Genomic DNA, 16,968 nt, shown 5'->3' on the forward strand with positions numbered 1-16,968 from the left:
AGTCTAGACATAGCCAAAATCAGATTAGACAATCATAATCTAGATTCCTTTTTGGTTTTGTAATCCATGAATCACTGACTGTGCCCCTCCTTGTGTAGTGCATGTCCAATATTGTCCCCATTTCAGCAGACCATTCCACTGCCACCTGTCTTTCTTTTGAAGGTTGGATAATTATCAGACATGTATTAAAATCTGACCCTTAATTGCTACTCCGGCTGCCAAAGTTAGCAAACATGTATGAAAATGTAGGCCTTAGCCTCACCGTGGCTCTATTTCTATATTGTAAAATGGAAATAATTGTTGCAAAATGTACTTTGCTAGTGTTTGTAAATTGCGTTGAGATCTTTGGATGACAAGTGCTATCTACTGTGCACATACACAGATTCAGGAGATTTGACAGTAAGCACTAACTCAGTTTAGAAAACAAAGTTAAATTGAAGGTACCAGGAGCAGTCAATACAATCCATTTTTGGGAGTGGGGGGCCCAGAGCTAGGGCCCTGGGCCCCTTCTCTGCATCCTAAGGTAGCTGAGGCTCCCTCACACACTCCACAAGGGGTCCCTGCCCTCCAGGCAGCCCTGCCTCCTCCTTTGTCCAGCTTCCAGGCTAAAAGGTGTTATCTGGTTGCACATACCCCACCCCACCTAAGCTCAGGTTACAAGAGAGCCTGAGCTATTGTTGTGTATGTGCCAAGCTGGGACTCAGAGTTATACCCAAAACTCCCATCCCCAGCTTGCTATGGGTGCAGTGCCCAGGGAAACTGAGGCGCACACAGTTACAACAGAGCCGCACAGGACAGTAGGAATCACATACACAATGACAAGTGAACAGAGTGAATACAATCCCCACTGTCACACCAACCGAAAACAAACTGTTAACTATCTAACAATAAGAGGGAAGTGACATGCTGACATTCCTGGGGATTACAAGCACTTTACAATAATGGCGTTGCTATTACTGTCACTATACAGATGGGGAAACTGAGACACAGATGCAAAGGTGAGCTGAAATTTTCACAGACAGTGAAAGAATGGGGAAAAAAGGATGCAGGACTCCTGAGTGTCAATTCCTGCACTAAGTACTAGGCATCACTGCCTCTCTTGAATTCTTGAAGGTAAGGTTGTTCTCACCTGACATTTTCCAGTCAGAATTGCAACTCCAAGAAAGCTAAGCCAAACATTCAAACTTTGGGGAGCTCCTCCTAAAAAAATTGAACTTTAGCTACTTACTCATCATTAGCAGATATCATGCAACTTGGGCTCGGTTAGAAATCAGTACATTCCTCAGAGTAGATGCATACCTAACTTAACACCAGTGTGACCTTCATTTATTACTTCATATGCATCCCATTTGAAAATAATTTCCAGGAGGAAAAAGTATAAAAAGGAACATTACAAAAATAGCACTAACAGTCCATTCTCTAATTCCCACTGAGGTACATCTTGTTCTTTCCTCACCAGACTAGTTCAGGACTACCCTTTATAATACATTACAACTGGATGGCAGCATATAATACATTCCAATTTAAAAGGACTCAAGAGAAAGGCCTTCTACCACTCCAATCAGAAGACTGCCTAATAAATTCAACAGCCTAATAAATCTCAGTATTAATCATCAGATGTGCTGAATGCTTTGAGAAGTGTACTATTGAGAACACTCCAGCACTGGCAGGTTGATGGACTGTAAGATTATGATATTTTCAAATCTAATGTCTATGATTTTTTTTAAAATAGATCTTTGCCACCAACAGACAGGGTCTTGTATACACCTGTGCTGTGTCTAGACTAGCAAGTTTTTCCGCAAAAGCAGCCACTTTTGCGGAAAAACTTGCCAGCTGTTTACACTGGCCGCTTGAATTTCCGCAAGAACACTGACGATCTCATGTAAAAAATATGCTGCTCCCGTTCGGGCAAAAGTCCTTTTGTGCAAAAGCTTTAGCGCAAAAGGGCCACTGTAGACAGCTCAGATTTGTTTTGCGCAAAAAAGCCCTGATCGTGAAAATGGCGATCGGAACTTTTTTGTGGAAAAGCACATCTAGATTGGCACGGACGCTTTTCCGCAAAAAGTGCTTTTGCGGAAAAACATCCATGCCAATCTAGATGCGCTTTTTCGCAAATGCTTTTAATGGAAAACTCTTCCATTAAAAGCATTTGCAGAAAATCATGCCAGTCTAGATGTAGCCCTGCATAATGATGTTCTTCTTGAAAGGCCCCAGGCTAACATCAGTATAGGGCATGGGCCTCTTCCAGAGCAGTGCTGGTGAGATGGCACCAGATAAGCCCACAGTGCCTGATGACTTGCCAAAGTACTGAACCTTGTCAACACCATTTGAAGTTAGTGGGAGCCGGGAGTGGTGAATTCCTCTGAAAAACAGCATCTAATTCATCCCTGCTCTTATTCTGATGAAGTGGCTTTAGGCCACAGAGCCAAATTCTAGCCTTATTTACACTCATACAACCTCACTGAGGTTGGATAGTGTCAATGAGGTTAGAATTTAGCTCATAAAAATAAAATGGCTATGGGCTGTTTGAGTTATACAATAAAACCTGAGATAAAGAAGTCTTAAAACACAACTCTTAAGCATCAATCATGTCTGAGAGGTTCACAATCATCATTGCTATGTTGACAGGCCAGCAACATGGCAGGATGCCAGTGTGCGCTATTCCACAATCGCCAATCTATGCAATCATCCAGAAGAATGCACCAGCCTGTTCTACATGAAATGCCAATTCCCCTAGGTCCGTGGTCCCCAACACGGTGCCCACGGGCGCCATGGCGCCCGCGGGGGCATTCGTGTGCGCCCACCACGTGCTCGGGGCTGGGCTGGCCCTGGGCACGTGGCGCATGCACAGTGCTGGAGCCAGCTCCAGACGCATGGTGAGTGCTGGGCACTTGGGGGCGGGGAGGGGGCGCCGGCCCCGGGGGCGCGGCGCTTGGGGGGGGGGCGCCGGCCCCGGGCACGCGGCGCTTGGAGGCGGCGCCGGCCCCGGGGGGGCGAAGGGGGGGGCCGGCCCCGGGCGCGCGGCGCTTGGAGGAGGGGTGGGGGGCGCCGGCCCCAGGCGCGTGGCTATGGGGGGGGCACGCGGCTATGGGGGGGCCCCGCACCCATCCCCTGGTGCCCGGCGGGCGAACAGCCAAGCCCCCTGGCGCCCGGCAACCTCCACAGGTTGGGGACCACTGCCCTAGGTCAACGTGAGGTATATACATCCCACAGCAGGCATGTGGCTGTTCATCTATCACGTTACTGTAGATAGGATTCGGTAACCTAGGCATTGCCATACTGGATCACAACAGTGGTACGTCTAGTCCAGTATTCTGTCATTGGTTGTGGCCAATACCACGTGTCAGAGGAAGGTGGAAGAGACCCATTCAGTAAGAGCATGTCCTAAGGACAGGTTTCTTCTGAATCGCAGGCAACTATGCCCAGATCATCAAAATTAGTTAATGAGCTTAGGTGTCAAAACTCATTGGATGATCTGGACCTTACTGACTATCTTATCTTGTAAAGCATGAGGATTTGTATCTTTTGCATATTATTTATAACTCTTGTTTTCATTCTCATGGATGCATCTAATCCTTTTTTGGATCATGCCACATTCCAGACCTTAGTCACACCTACTGACAACAAGTTCCACAAGTTAATTTTGCATTGCTTAACAAACTACTTCCTTTAATTAGTTTTAAATGTATTGCTTTTCTATTGTATTGAACATCTCTTTGTCTTGTACTATGAGAAGAGGTAAACAGAAATATTCATTTTACCTTCTCTATCCCATTCACTGTGTTGTAAACCCCTTTCAGGTCTCCTCTTATACCGCTCATCGTTACACTAGACAATTTCAGTCTTTTTAGTCTCTCCTCACTATCAGTCTCTTTATGACTTGAAATCATTTTGTCATCTACCTCCAAGCCCCTTCATTTTCTGTAATCTCCTTTTTGATATTGAATGCATCATTACAACAGATGGTGCCCATTGATTTCTATAACAGCAATGCAATAATTTTAGTGACATTCATTCCCTTTCCTAACAACCATTTTTGCTGGTTTTGGCCACCATTGCACAATTATACTCATTTAACAATACATTAAATCAGCAATAAAGTACATTGTTTAGTGCAGGGGTGGGGAACCTTTTTTGGGTCAGGGATTGCTGGCCCACAGAAAAATCAGTCAGGGACATCACACAAGTGAGAAGTGGCCCCCAACAGAGGAGGAGAAAGACACTTCCCACTTCCCCTCCCACACCAGAGTCTAGGGAGGTCCAGACTAATAGATTTTGTGTACTCCACCCCTGTGAGGGGCAGTGGGACGGCTGGAGAGCCAAAGCAGGCCCCCAATGCTGGAGGCGGGGGAGCCCTGAGCCTTGGGGGCCAGATCCAGGCAAGCCGAGGGCTGCATCTGGCCCCCATGCCTGAGTTGTCCCATCTCTGGTCCAGTGGTTAAAACAGGGGAATCAGAAGCAAGATTTCCAGGTGCTCTCTTGGCTCTGTCACTGTGCAAGTGACTTAGTCCAACTTCTCAAAGGCATTTAGGCACCTAACTACCATTGAAATCAGTGGAAATAGGAGCCTCTACCTTTTGAGTATTTGGGCTTTAACCTCTCTGTGCTTTAGCTTCCCTATCTGCAAAATATAGATAATGATGTTTATCCAAGGATTAATTCGTTAACATTTGAGAAGCGCTTAGCCATCCTCAGATGGAACCTGCTATAACAGTGCAGGGTAGGCCAGTAGCACGCAGCACTGGGATTGCAGTGACTTGGGTTCTAGGCCAGTCTTTGTCCCTGGCCTTCTGGGTGACATTGGGCAAATCATTTCCTGTCGCTGCGCTTGCTTCCCCATCTGTAAAATAGGAATAATGACCATCTCTGTAAAGCACCTTGAGATGTACTGATAAAAAGCTTTGTACAAGAAATAGGTATAATTGAATTAAGCATGTCATAAGATTTGCTACGGCATCTTGGATGGCTAATCAATGTAGTCCTCAGGTCAAATGTGTCCAACCACAGGAAATCAGCACCACAATAGCTAATCTGTTGCTTACAACTGTGTCCCAGAATCCCTGGCATAATAGTCAGACTTCCCTAATTGGTTTGCATGTGGACAATCCTCTCTGTCTACTGTGCTTAGAATTATGGAGGTTCTTTGTTCGTGGGCTCTGTCTGGGAGGAGAATTTTCTCTGCTCCCACTGCCATACCACCACCACACTCAGAAAGACCCTTCTGAATTGTGAGGACAGCAGGCCCACACCAGGCACCTCCCACTCTCAGTTACCGGCTGTGGGGGCAGCCCTAGTGCCGCTCCACTCCTGAAGGCTGACAGTGACACTGATGGAAGAACATCTAAAGTCAAGTGAGAGCCCCATGACTCCGAGAGGGGAGAGAGGACTAGGATACATCCCTGAAAGCCACAATTCTTAGGACTCAGCCTTCCAAGTGAACCTGAAGGACACAATTTGATGCCAGCCCTTCACAGACCAGTTAGGAAAGGGAGGTCTGTGAGGATGAGGTAGCAGGAAGCTGTATGCTCAGGACATGGGTTGCTCCTAATGTCTTACTGCAGAGACCTCTTTATTGTTCTGTGGCCGACCCAGGCCAGGAGCAGTGCCCTTTCCTTCCTGAGTACTTGTGGGAAGGAAGAGGCATTTCTGGAGACTGAGACCAAAGTGGCAAGAGGTGATGGTGCCCCTTGCCACAACATATTTCACTAGGAGGTGAGCATTAGTTGTGAGTCTGCCCCATCTCTTCCGAGGCACCATCATGCCACACTGATAAAGGGCAGAGCACTGTTCATGAGACACAGAATAGGACAGGACCCCCATCAACATTTTCCCCCTTTGACTGGACCAATGTAGGGGTCCCACTTCGAAGTGCACACCTGTGTGAGGAAGATTTATTTAAAGTCTGCTGATAAGTATCTCAAGTGGCATGGTTGCCCTAAAGACAGGGACACAGGAAAAGACAGAAGTGCTTCTCTGCTGGCTGGAGATTAAATTTTTTGCCTCCTAAGCAGGTGAAAACTACAACCAGCTTTTCCCTTGGGGCTCTAGTGACAGTGTTTTGCATAGTTGTCTTGTTAATGTGAAATGACAGGATTGCCTGTCTAGAGGGGAGAGAGCCAGGACATAGACAAATACTCAAAGCCCATTCTTCATTTACCAGCTGCAGGAAGAGCCCCAGAAGGAATGACATAAGAGAGAAGGGACTGAAGGAAAAGTAGGAGGGAGCTGCGAGGCTGGGACTTACCTTTTCTGCTGCAGCAAGTTGATTTCATCCAGGCGTCTGTCCCAGGATTTTTCACTCTGAAACCTATGCCACAGAGAGTTCCAAAGCCCGAGGAGCAGCCTGTGATCCCCAGACAGGAACATTCCCATTGTCCTGTGTTGTCTTCAGCTAACTCAGACCTGCTGATCTATCCCCTTCTTCCTGTGTTGTTTCTTAGTGAATGGCGCTCTGCCTCCTCGGTTCAGGATGTCACAGTGATCTGAGTGGGAGACGGATGCTTCCTTCAGAAAATGTCAGTTTGGGAGACAGGTGGATGGTTATAACATTTGGCTTAGGCAGGCACCTGGCTGTGTCTCAGACAGATACTACTTGCTGGCAAGTTGCTGAGAGCAAGAACACACCCCTCTTTACTAAGTTACCTTCTGATTTAAAGAGACACAGCTTTGTTTCAAAGCTTCTCATACTCCCACATGTCTGTTGAGCAATCTCACTTCTAAGTTACAAAGAACTTCCACTGAGTATTTTAAAGCTGATAAGAAGGGTTTTTTAAACAATAGCAAAGGATGCTTGGGCCTTTTGGTATTTGGAGGACATATGTGCTTCTCTGGGACTTTCCCTGTTCAAGACGACAGAATGAAATGAGACAGTGCATGGGAAATATAGCCTAGCCACACAGAAAAACTGCTCCAAACAAATCTGTCCCTCCCACCACCGCCATACCCACAAACACATGCAGCAAAATCATTTGATGGGACTAGGATGACGATGTGTCCCTAAAAATGTTAACAAAGATGTTTCCAGTTCTATCCCACAGTTTCAACTGATTGTATATAAATCAGTGTTTTGTCTAGGTTTTTATATGTATGGGCTGCCTCTGGTGAGCTGGTCACAATGATTAGAGCTGGGTGACATTTTTAAAGAAAATAATTCATGTGGTGAAAGGTGCAATTCGGGTCAACTCAAAACTATTTGTGACTTTTAGATGAATTTACCATATGGACCAAAAATTTGTGGAAGAGGAATTTAGACATAATTCACAAACCGGCAAGAAAAGAAGTACCAGAAGAAAGTGAAGGCAGGTTTGGGATGTACTCATCCAGCATGTGGGTGATACAGGTTCAATTCTCCACTCTCTCTAGAGAATTACAGAAGAGTTCTCTGACCACAAGCTGTTCTGAGGTGGTGGGTGCCTTTCAATAGCTCTTGTTCCGTAAATAATTAAATATTGGCACAAACTTAATCTTGGGCCTCCTGTGTGTGACCTAACATGGACTAGGGTCATCCTCACACTCTTTTGCTCCCAATAATAATTATCATTACAAATGACTATGAATTGCCACTATGAAAGACAATGGGTAGTTACTGAGTTAAGAAAAGTGTGTGAGAATGAAGGCATAGCGCAGTGATTAGAGCGCTCACCTGCCAAAGGGAATGTGGGGAATCAAACCTGAATCACCCATGCACTGGATGAGTGCCCTAGCTTCTGGACTAAAAGTTATGTGGCAGGGCCCTCCTCTGGCCATTTTATGAATATAGTGTTTGGAAAAATGCCCCAAACTAAACTAGTTCAATTTCCCAGAATTTCTCAGTGTTCGCGGTTGATTCTACCAGTATTGATTTACTGGGCCAGCCAATGAACTGAACAAATACTTATCTGGCAAGATCTGCTGAAAACAGCCTGGCTCAGCACATTACTCCTGGGCTGCGTCTAGATTGGCATGATTTTCCGGAAATGCTTTTAACGGAAAAGTTTTCCGTTAAAAGCATTTCAGAACAGAGCGTCTAGATTGGCACAGATGCTTTTGCGCAAAAGCACTTTTTGCGGAAAAGCGGCTATGGCCAATCTAGACGCGCTTTTCCGCAAAAAAGCCCCGATGGCCATTTTCGCGACTGGGGCTTTTTTGCACAAAACAAATCTCAGCTGTCTACACTGGCCCTTTTGCGCAAAAGCTTTTGCGCAAAAGGGACTTTTGCCTGAACGGGAGCAGAATAGTATTTCCGCAAGAAGCACTGATTTGTTACAGTAGGAAGTCAGTGCTTTTGCGGAAATTCAAGCAACCAGTGTAGACAGCTGGCAAGTTTTTCTGGAAAAGCAGCTGATTTTCCGGAAAAACTGGCCAGTCTAGACACAGCCCTGGGGAAATTCTGCATAACTGGACAATGCAGAATTTGTTCAGAATTCCTTCAGCCCTGCGCAGATACAAAATTTGTGTCAGCATCCGCATCTGTATCTACCAAAATGAGCCACACATCTACATCCACATCTGTGGAAGTGGATACCTGAGGATCTAAAGCAGATATCTGTAAATTTGCAGGATTCTAGATACAAAATTGGTATCCACATCTGCCAAATGTGCTGTGGATATCGATGGATTTGTAGGGCACTGTCAGAAGGCGTGTGGACTGCCTCGCCAGGGGTCCAACAGTGCACGCCCCGCTCAGCATCACACCGATCCAAACCCTCTCCGTGTGCTCCTTGCCACCCACACCGCCGACAGTCTGACGACGTACCATCCTGAAATCATCCGCCTCCTGACTGACTTTTGGGCTAGCCACCAGGGGAAGGTAGGGGAGCTCGGGCCCTCCCTCACTCCGAGCCCGGACCCAGGGCCCTAAGGACTGGGACAGAATCCCAGTTCCAGTTGGTGGGGGTTCCGACCTGTAACGCACCAACCCCCCTGGGTCTCTTCCTACCTTCCCTGTGCTTTCTGTGGTTCAGGGTCACCCCTTGCTCTCCTCTCGGCACCCTCTTCTCCCGGCAGTGGCGCCTCTTTTAAATGTCCTGCTGCCGGCACGTCCAACATGAAGGGGGGAGGGGCCACGTCAGCGTCCTTGGCCACTCCCCCTCTCCTATTCCCGGATGCCTCTGGTCCGGGCCAGCCCCGCCGGCCATCCCAGGCATGCGCGGTCTCGGCAGAGGCCAGTGCACCCATGCCGTGTCTTCCCCTGCCCCTCGGGTCCCGCAGGGCTCCGGCACGGGGCGCAGGGCTGCCTCTCCCAGCCCCCCAGCCGCGGCGGAGCAGGTGGAGCACTGTCAGGGCTGGAGCAGGGCAGCCACTTCTCCCCAGGACGCTGGGGACAGCGCGGCCGGAGTGCGGGGCAGTGGAGCGGCCCCATCACAGGCACAAAGGGCACATCTACACAGCAGGGCTAAAGCCAAAGTAAGTTGTGCAACTTGAGCTACGTCAATTGTGTAGCTTAAGATGAAATAGCTTATTTCAGCTTTGGGCTCTGTCTACACATCAGGAAGTCCGGGTTAGAGTGCTCTTCCTCTGACTTCCCTTACTTCTCATAAAATGAGGGTTATAGGAGTCAGAGTAAGAAGTCCTCCAGCCCAACATTATTTCATCATTATGTCAATATATAACTGCTTGTAGTGTAGACATGGACAAGGTTATTTTGGAATAATGTCAGTTATTCCAAAATAATGCTGCTGTGTAGACATAGCCTAAGAATTCTACTTATTTCCCCCTTTGATATTTTCATATCCTTTGCGCCTTGCTTCCTGTACCCTTCCTTTTTTTCCCCCCCCCCCCCCCCCTTCTCCCCTATTTATTTTGGGTCTGCACATCCTAAACTCAGAACTCCGGTCATCTGAAGAAGGGCTGTGCCCACGAAAGCTCATGATTCCATCTACATGTTTTGTTAGTCTATAAAGTGCTGCCAGACCATTTGTTGTTTTTTCAGTTTAAGAATTCCATGTTACCCCACAGAATTGGAGCTGCTAACTGCCACTAGTGGCAGCTGGGCTCTGCAGAACCAGGCTCATCATGAACAAAGTACCAAGTCCAGCTGCAAGGAAGACACTGCAAGTTTTAGCTACCCAGCTTGATCCTGATGACAGGAGAGGTCCTGGGAGACCCAGCTCTGGCACTGAGAAAGGAAGTGCAACACCACACATTTACCAGCTCTGTGGGTGTAAATGTTTGGGCCAGAGGGGCACTCTACAGCTGGACTCTGGGGGAAAGAGGGTGCAGGTGTCTGGGTTCTGGGGATGCTTCATGATTGGGCACTAGGGAAATGGGAGTGTGGGTGTGTAAAGCAGGGAATGCCCCACATCTGAGCTCTGGGCTGGAGAAAATGCAGGTATCTTGTCTCTGGGGACTCTATGCAGCCCCCTCTAGCAGTGCCCAATTAGAACTGTATTGTCATTGGGGTTTCTTTAACTCTCTGCTCCTGTTATCTGTTATCTGTATTGTTGTCATACTGGTTGACAGGTACTTGGAGGTAAATTACCAAAATTATTCAAACTGAAGTTATTATAGTCTGTTATTTTGACAAATAAGCTATGCGGAAATTTAAAATATTGTGATCAGAATTTTTAAACTTTAATGCAGAATTTTCAGTTGTTTGGTGAATTCCCCCAGGAGTAGCATGTGCATCTCAAAGACCAGCCCCCATCAGACCTCCAATACTCTTCTCTTCTCCATCCCCAACTGGAGGATTATTGATAGTCCCCTTTCAATGAGTCCTGGAATCTCTCTTCCTTCTGCATATACAGTAAAGGGTGCGTCTAGACTGGCAAGATTTTGCACAAAAGCAAGTGCTTTTCCGCAAAACCTTGCCAGCTGTCTACACGGGCTGCTTGAATTTGCGCAAGAGCACTGACTTTGTAATGTACAAAATCAGTGCTTCAATACTTTCACACTCCCACTCGGGGGAAAAAGCCCTCTTGCGCAAGAATACTTTCGCAAGAGGGCCGTGTAGACAGGGAAGAACTGTTTTGCGCAAAAAAGCCCCGATGGCTGAAATGACGATCGGGGCTTTCTTGTGCAAAATTGTGTCTAGACTGGGCACAGATGCTTTTGCGCAAAAGCACTTGTCAATCTAGATGCTCTTTTGCGGAAATACTTTTAACGGAAAAGTTTTTTCCGTTAAAAGTATTTCTGCAAAATCATGCCAGTCCAGACACAGCCTAAAGTGTGTAGGGGATGGTAAGGAGTGGAGAAGGGAAAAGAGGCCTTAGTATCACTTCCCATCAATTGCAAAACTTTCATGGTCTCCCCAACAAAATTCACAGATGTCCCTGTTCTATGGCTTGGAAATCCTCCTCCCAGATCAGGATCCCTGGACTTACGGGCCAAGAATCCTTAATCTTCCTCCTTGTCCCCCTGCCCCAGACTACTTTGCCTTGCCAACTGGAGCTAGATTTCAGCCCATGCAAGTGTATAGAGAGAAAAGGGAACGTGTCCACACCTGTCCCATGGCACAGGGATTAGGTTAGGGGAGGCTACTATTAGAGAGTGGGGAACCTACAATGTGCCTTAGCCAGCACAATGACAAAAGTGGTGGGGGGAGTGAGGAGGGAACAGCCTGATTCTCTACCTGTTGTTATTAGGAAGGACACAGCACTGGGGCATGAGCAGGAATACCAGCACTGCTGCACTGTGCTACGGACAGGTTTGGCACTACCAGCAGCCAGTCTGCTGAATGCTGTAAGCATAAACCTCGTGAACTCAGATTCTATCTTGCTGTAGCTGGCAATTAGGAACTGACCTATGTTTTCTTTTTACAGAAACAATCAGAGCACGGGTGCTTGGGATCATAAACCACTTTCTCTCCTGGTGCGAGGCCCAATCAGGAAGTTAAAGTTGCACTTGTGCAAACATTTGATCGGAATTATGATCGGAAAAGTACTTCAGTCTACAGCTGCCCCACCAACTCCTGTTGTGTGTGATGGGGTGAGCGAGTTAAGGTTAAGTAGAAATTTAACCACCCATGAACCTTTTTGTGGGTTTAAAACAATATGCTGACAATTGTGTTCTGCATTATTTTTCATGTGAAGGCAGCTTCTATGCTACACACAAGCACTATGGAAAAGATCCTAGTGAAATCTTACTCCTACTCCTAATCCCCTCCTACTCCAGTCCCTGGGGGGCTGACTTTGGAGGCTCTCAGCTGTTCCAATGGCCCTAGCTGAGACTAGGATCTCCCATGGGACATGGTAGAAGCCACACAACATGAGAGGTTTAAAATTTGACCTGTCAGTGCCCTGGGTGAAGTATAATCTTGCACTGGTTAACCTATTGGTAAGTGTGTTTTATAGGTCACCCTATGTGCTGATCCATGAGTTGTTATAATGCCTTCCCCACTACCTATTAGTTATGGATCCATCAATCAAGCTGTAAAAGGCTGTGGTTATTGTTTCTGTAATAGTTCTGGAGGTATCTTGTTCAGTCTGGAGAATGGCAGCCAAGTGGTACTTATTTAGCCTCCCAGAAGATGTACTGGATTAGCTAATTCATTCTCTAAAAGCCTATTTCTGGCCTAGCCAGCATTTCTGGCCCCCTGCCCAGCTCAGAAAATCAAATCACAGTAGATTTAATTTTCCTTCATCACAGTTCTGCAAAGTTTACAGCAGTTAATTCAAGGAACAGGCTTCTCCAGATGCAAAATCCATAAGGGGCCAGAGAGCTACAGTGGTTGGTCTATGCAGTACATATGTGTATATTCCAACAGGGACACATTCCACAGTAGCACCAGCAGGCCCCCGATTAACAGATTAGCAGCTAGCGAGAACAGCCCTGAGAAACCCTCGGAAGTGCCTTGACTTAGGGCCTGGTTCTGAAATGAGGAGTATTCAGCAATAAATGGACTCCAGAGGAAGTTGAGGGCACTCAGCACCTTGCAGCTCAGCCTTTCTCTGACAGCATATGCAGCTGAAGTTATTTGCCCTATCTCACCTAAAATTAACCTGGGCAGGGAAATTCCAATACAACTTCGTTTCTTTGGAAAACCAAAACAGATCCTGGAGAGCTGGCTGAGTGGCTGATGGAAACTGCATCCCTATTCGCCAGGCAGATTTCAAAACCTTCCTGATGTCCAGCCGTCTTGCCCACCCAGCAGCTGGTTGGGGAGCCAGGTGTCTGGACCTGTGAATCTAAGGATGTCTTCCATGTGGGCTGCTCCAGGGCAGACTAGGGACCAAGGCACAGAGTGGAGCAGAGATGATTCATGCCAGCAGGGGGCACGCAACACATACACACAGGCTGCGTCTAGACTGGCATGACTTTGCGCGAATACTTTTAACGGAAAAGTTTTTCCATTAAAAGTATTTGCGCAAGAGAGCGTCTATACTGGCATGTGCCTTTGTGCAAAAGATTTGCTTTTGCACAAAAGCATCCGTGCCAGTGTAGACGCTATCTTGCGCAAGAAAGCTCCGATGGCCATTTTAGCCATCAGGCTTTCTTGCGCAAGAAATTAACGTTGCCTGTCTACACTGGCCTCTTGCACAAGAGGGCTTATCCCTGAGTGGGAGCGTCAGAGTATTTGCGCAAGAACCACTGATTTTTGTACATTACAAAGTCAGTGTTCTTGTGCAAATACTCGTGGCCAATGTAGACAGGCGGCAAGATTTTGCGCAAAATCATGCCAGTCTAGATGCAGCCACATAGTCACACACACTCACATGCACTCTTATCCTCCTTCTCATCTTATCCCACCTATCTCAGAGGTGCTGACCACAGATATTTTAACTGTCCCTCAGAGGATTGCTCCCTGCACGCTAGGGAGAGTTTCAACAAATTTTGGTGAAATTTTGAAATATTAAAATCTTCCTCAAAATAGTTCCATTGCCTTTCTCAACTCAGCTCTATTGCGGATCATGACACCAACTATCTGGCAAGAGTTCTAGCTCTTTTTTTTTTTTTTTTGCAGATCAAGGAGCGCACACAATAATGCATGACATCACCTTTTAGTACAAATTAGAGATGGAAATTGCTTGCCCAGATTTTTAATCCTAGGGGAATCCTACTTCCAAGCCCAATTTTTGCTTATTTTCCTTAGGCAACATAGCTGATGGACAGTGGGCTGGATTTTAATCTTCTTGATGTAGATCATTAATTCTTTCAGGCAGGGACTATTTGTTTATTTGCTGTAGAAAGACCTAGACTTGCCTAGGATGTTATATTCAAGTGTTAGATATTAATGATATTAATCATAACTCTGCCACCAAAGGATTATTTTTTCCTTGGGCAAGTTGCTTAACCTGTCCATCTTTTGGCTTCCCATCTGTAAAGCATGGACAATCCTTCTTTAATAATTGTGGGTTTGTGTGGTTAAAGAGTAACTAGAATACACATCATTTAAAATTCTTATTTGCCAATTGACTACCCCTTGTTACCAGTCTCCAGTTCTAAATCCCAGGGATAAAAGTGATGATCTCAGATATCACTGTGTTTTTTAACTGTTGCCTTTGTAAAGGCAGGTACTGTAATGTTTGGACAATACTTTGAGAACCGGAAGTGCTTAAAGTGTCTTATTATGTAGGATATAAAAAAAGCACATAGATGGATTTTCATATTCCAGACTGTGTTTCTAATGCTACTGGTTAGAAAATTAAGTTTGCATTATTTCCAAATCAAAACTTGATCTGCAATCATTGAGGCTTTGTTTTCACAAAGAAAATGGTGCATTCTGAACTCAGGTATTTACTTTTCAGATGAGTTACCAGGTCAAATTAAAGACTTTGGGGGAAAGCCTGGCCTTTAACACTACCTGCTAACTCATGTGAAACAAAACCTGGCTTGTCTTTAGGTATTTAGTGTGTTACTTAACTCAAGCTAAGAACACGAGTTTCTTTTTCCCCCATGAAGACATGGCCAGGAAAGAAAGGACTTTCATTCTGTGTTACAGACTGTACATAATCTTGTTTCTGACCACAGGCATTTCAAAGTTCTGGCCCTTGAATAAACTACTTATCTGCTCTTATGACTCCAGATTTCCTGTGCCTGGGTAAAGTGTTGTTGTTTTTCTAACTGTCAACACTGCAAGCTCAACTTGAGATATGAGAGGCATGCTGGGTTATTTCTTGTGCAGGCCCTATCACCAGTAAATAAAGATTCGGCAGGCCAGATGCGGCTGTGCAATCCTGCTGTCTTCAAATGATAGCCTTAGTTAGACTTCTATACAACAATTCTCAGGCTTAACTGTGGTGAGAATCTGAAGACGAGCATTTTGTGCAACTGGAAATTAATTGATGCTGATTATATTCAACCAATATAAATCTAGTGCACTCTTTCATTGCTGAGTTGGCTTGCAAGACTGGCAGTGGTAAGCAAAATTAATCTTATTGTAGTCTCTAGAGGAAATATCTGTGACTCTGATAAACACTGAGGACAGACCAGCTGAGTAGGAAGGTGACATTTATATGTAGGCTCTTTCTTTACAAAGCAAAGACATACTTTAAATAATAAACAGTGGGGTGAGGATGGGATCATGTTATGGCAGCAGGCCCAGGAAGCAGAAAGAAAGCTCTAAATTATCTAGAGGGCTAGATCTGACTAGTCTCTCCAGGATTGTTATTCATCATCACAAAACAATTGCATTTCATGATACAACATCTATATGATCATGGAATCAGACAACCATAGGATTAAAAAGAAATGCAAGGGTGATACAGTCTAACCCACTGACAAAATGCAGGATTTGTTGTGGCTAAACCATCCAAGAGAGCGGGCTGTCCAGTCTCCTTTGGAAAACCGCCAGTGAAGGCACTTCCACAGCTTTGCTAGGCAGCCTGTGCCATTGACCTATTGTTCTTATAGTCAGGAAGTTTTTCCTGAGAATTAATCTGAATCTGCTATGGTGTAGTGCTGCCCTCTGTGGCCAGAAAGAACAACTCATATCCATCTTTTTCATGGCAGCCTTTCAATTTGAAGACATCTATCATGTTCCTCTAAATCTCCTCTTTTCCAAACTAAACATACCCAGTTCCTTCAGTTTTTGCTCTTATGGGCTACGTCTAGACTGGCATGACTTTCCGCAAATGCTTTTAATGGAAAAGTTTTCCGTTAAAAGCATTTGCGGAAAAGAGCATCTAGATTGGCACAGATGCTTTTCCGCAAAAGCACTTTTTGCGGAAAAGCGTCTGTGCCAATCTAGATGTGGTTTTGCGCAAGAAAGCCCTGATCGCTGTTTTCGCGGTCGGGGCTTTTTTGCACAAAACAATACCGCGTTGTCTACACTGGCCCTCTTGTGCAAAAGCATTTGCACAAGAGGGCTTTTGCCCGAATGGGAGCAGCATAGCATTTCTGTAAGAAGCACTGATTTCAGACAGTAGGAAGTCAGTGTTCTTGTGGAAATTGAAGCGGCCAGTGTAGATAGCTGGCAAGGATTTGCGCAAAAGCAGGTGCTTTTGTGGAAAAACTTGCCAGTCTAGACGCAGCCATGGTGTGCATTCTGTCCCTCCAAGTGAGTTGTTGCTCACTTCTAGATCTTTTCCAGGTTTTCTACATCCTTTCTGTACATTGGTAACCATAATATGACACAGCACTCCATCTTAGGGCTAACCAGCACTAAGTAGAACAGTACTTTCACCTCCCATGACTTACATGCTATGCCTCTGCTAATGTGACCTACAGATGCATTTGCTTTTTGTTGCACAAAAAAAAAAGTCACAATGTTGTATCATGTGTAAGAGCGGGTTGAATAGATATCTGCCAGGGATGATCTAGGTCAGTGCTCCCCAACCTTTTGAGGTTGTCGGGGGCCAGGGGGCGTGGCCGTTCGCCCGCCGGGGGCGGGGACACTTGCGCGCGCCTGGGGGCGCCCCGCCAATGCTCCCCGCAAGTGCCACGCCATGTGCCCGGGGCCAGGCCAGCCCCGAGCACCTGGCGGGGGCATGCAAATGCCCCCGCGGGCGCCATGGTGCCCGCGAGCACCATGTTGGGGACCATGGATCTAGATAGTGCTTGGTCCTGCAAAGAGGGCAGGGAACTGGACTTGATGATCTCTCGGGGTTCCTT

The 16,968-nt window shown here is 46.2% G+C and overlaps 1 protein-coding gene across 3 annotated transcripts in view; it reads right to left on the reverse strand.

The window, feature by feature from the left end:
* The window catches only part of LOC102448373 (transient receptor potential cation channel subfamily V member 6-like), a 98,520-nt gene extending 91,717 nt beyond the window's left edge, over positions 1–6,803 (reverse strand). The window contains exon 1 of one of the 3 annotated variants that reach the window (XM_075903092.2): positions 6,245–6,797. In XM_075903092.2, coding sequence (XP_075759207.1) covers positions 6,245–6,372 — 128 coding nt within the window. In that variant the 5' untranslated portion in view covers positions 6,373–6,797. Of the gene's footprint in view, positions 1–6,244 lie in introns of all 3 variants that reach the window. The other 2 variants (XM_075903066.2, XM_075903100.2) reach the window with 2 other exon arrangements.
* Between the last annotated feature and the right edge of the window lie 10,165 nt (positions 6,804–16,968).

The sequence above is a fragment of the Pelodiscus sinensis genome, chromosome 1 (genome assembly GCF_052426305.1).
Source record: "Pelodiscus sinensis isolate ZL-2025 chromosome 1, ASM5242630v1, whole genome shotgun sequence".
NCBI classification, from domain to species: Eukaryota; Metazoa; Chordata; order Testudines; family Trionychidae; genus Pelodiscus; species Pelodiscus sinensis.